Source organism: Atta cephalotes (assembly GCF_000143395.1).
Source record: "Atta cephalotes unplaced genomic scaffold scaffold00016, whole genome shotgun sequence".
Lineage (NCBI taxonomy): Eukaryota > Metazoa > Arthropoda > Insecta > Hymenoptera > Formicidae > Atta > Atta cephalotes.
In genome coordinates, this window is record NW_012130080.1 from 5,214,516 (window position 1) to 5,217,490 (window position 2,975).

A 2,975-nucleotide genomic window follows, 5' to 3' on the forward strand; every position below is an offset into this window, starting at 1 on the left:
GTGTGTGTGTGTGTGTGTGTGTGTGTGTGTGTGTGTGTGTGTGTGTGTGTCGTGTGTGTGTGTGTGTGTGTGTGTGTGTGTGTGTGTGTGTGTGTGTGTGTGTGTGTGTGTGTGTGTGTGTGTGTGTGTGTGTGTGTGTGTGTGTGTGTGTGTGTGTGTAAGACATACGCTTGCACTACGTGCAATGTAATGCAATAATCTCTAAAGCTTGGTAAATATTTTGAGAATCGTTTATTTTGGAACCTCTTTTTTTCTATCTCTCGTTCAGGATACGCCAGTTGGGTCAAGCTAGATAAATGGACTGTCGAGGACATCCTTCTGAGAATGGAATCCACCCTCGATTTTGTTTGCCCAACAGAACATGGAATAATTGTCACGCGGCACTGTACTTGAATCAAATCGAAAAGCGATGATATCGATCTTGTTTTATATTAACAGATATTTAGATTATGCTTCAATCGCACTCTATTCCAAAAAAAGAAATCAGCCCGTCAAAATTCCATCAATATATATATTCCATCGATATCACCTTAAATTTTTCTTTTATGAATTTTTACTGTGATATATAAAAGTAGTATTTATATGTTTCTATTAACTGTCTCTAACGCTCTTTTAAGTCTTCTCTAATAAAATTTAAAAAATAATAAATAAATAAATATGCAAATTTTTTAAATAAAATTGCTAAAATTTTACGAGGAACGCTAGAATTTAAAAAACTCGCAGCATTAAAAATTTTTAAGTATATATCTCATGCAAAGCATACAGATTATACAAATGCATATAAATATATAGTATTAATTTTAGTTTCCAAACTTATTTTATATTTTAGTTAATAATGATAATTTAATTTTGTTTATTCTAACAAAAATTCATCCAAAAATATTTTTTTTAGATGTATTATAAAAAAATTTATTACACATGCTAAATACTGCTAAATATATATATAAATATATATACATGCTAAATGCATATCTAAATATTGCTCATTACAGCATTAATATGCATTATCAACCCTGACTGACGAAATAATCAGAAAGCAGCGCGTCTCAAGAAAATTTGCCATCAATATCCTGTTGAGATTAATTTTTATTCGAGATTCGCATGAAGTTTGAAAGTAAGGCTGATTTATTAATGTACGTCTAACGTACAGCGCGTAAAGTAAGCGGAGAGGCAGCTTCCGCTTATACAGTTTTCCGTGGAGAATTACTCTCTTCGCGGCATTCCCGTGGGACACATTCGCCGTTCCTTGTGTGCGCGACGACATTTCCTGCATAATGAAACAATATCACTCGTGCCCTGTTCTCGATCTTCTTGCAAGATCGAACGAGCAGCCTTTCGGCTTCCCTATTCTTTTATTTAATTCCTTGTAGTGAGTATCGAGGGAGAATCAAATTCGACGATGTGTTCAGCGCACCTTAAACTTAAAGATGCATACACCAAAGGAGGAAAACTCTGCGGAAAATCTTTACCGAGAAATGGCGAGCGCGAGAGATGACTTTGACGGATCAGTCACCCTTGTTAACCCTGTGTTACCGTTGTGTTCCCTTGACGATTTACGGGTGCGCTTGTATAATCTACGTCGTATGGCTCCTCTTCTTCGTCTTATTACCGGAATAACGTAATATTGCCAGCATGTAGTCGGTGAGATCGTTGCGACGACGAGGCGCGATCGCGCTAAGACGCCTCTCTCCGACTTAACGACATTCTCGTGGCGGATTAGGTCGAGCGAGATAGCAAGCCAGGTGCAGAGCAAGACAAGGCACATGACGCTCCGTGTCGAATGGGCTAGGATTAGCCGGAGATCCGGCGAACCTGAAGCGCGAATACCGCGCGCTTAGCGAGATCCTGACGTCGAGCGCATTTCGCACGAGATTTTCATGGGTCCGCATCATTTACGTACGATTTAGTGGAAGCGTTTACCCACTTTACGCTTTTAGCATAATGCAACATCGTCGGATATTGGGATGCAAAGTGTGGTTGAGAGTTGCAACTAGTGCGGGTGTCTTAAAACTAAGACGTCGACGGCTGCATTGAGCCCTGCATTTACTTAGCGACTGGAAGAAAAATTTTTAATCAAATGGACCAATAATCTATTGAAGAAAAAAAGAATTGATATATAAAATTAAAACTCTTTTTCTTCGCAGGCATGAGGCAATAATCAGAATTAATCTCGGTTAAACTTGCTTTAATCTCTCGGTTCGATCAACTTGCTCTCCATCTTTTTCTAATTCTTAGAATTAAAAAAAGCTGAAGAATTAGTTGATCCAAAATTAAAAATTTATATAAAAATTTATATAAAATACTTTTACAAACTATAGCTAATCAAAGCCTTAAACGATCTAACTGGATCTTAATGCTTGTATGATTCTTATGTGAATTTATATACTACATATGTAGTCCCCAAAAACGCGCGTAGACTGTTTAAGGCTTTGATTTCTAGTATTATATTTTCACATATATATACGGTCCTATTATATATTATATTGCCATTTTACAATCATGTTTATAATTATTTTGAAGAATATTAATTGCAATCGTCGTTTCTCACAGGAATCCGACAGTTTAGCAGTATTCTCTGAGCTGCTGAGATACACAAGCGTACGCGAGCTGAGCTTATGCAACGCACGCTTGCATTTAGCAGTGCATGAAGGTCCTTTGGCGAGATTGGGACGTCGTGACGACGCTGGCGCCGAGCTTCTGCGAGCCGCACCACCTCCGGCCTGTCCCGCGATCGTCTTCTTGAGGCTAGCTGGATTTCAAGTGAGTGATTACTCTTTCTTCTTACAATTAAATACCATTCCGTAAAGATATTGTTAGTAAAATTTATCCACAAATTTTTCTCAAAAATCCAAACACACACACACACACACACAGAGAGAGAGAGAGAGAGAGAGAGAGAGAGAGAGAGAGAGAGAGAGAGAGAGAGAGAGAGAGAGAGAGAAGAGTAGTATATATATATATATATATATATATTA

General features: G+C 37.8%; 1 protein-coding gene across 1 annotated transcript in view; it reads left to right on the forward strand.

The window, feature by feature from the left end:
• Nucleotides 1–2,975, forward strand: part of LOC105618356 — a 146,218-nt gene that overhangs the window by 139,765 nt on the left and 3,478 nt on the right. Inside the window, exon 10 of the mRNA XM_012199898.1 lies at nt 2,551–2,760. Within this exon, the coding sequence (XP_012055288.1) occupies nt 2,551–2,760 (210 nt within the window). The remainder of the gene's footprint in view (nt 1–2,550; nt 2,761–2,975) is intronic.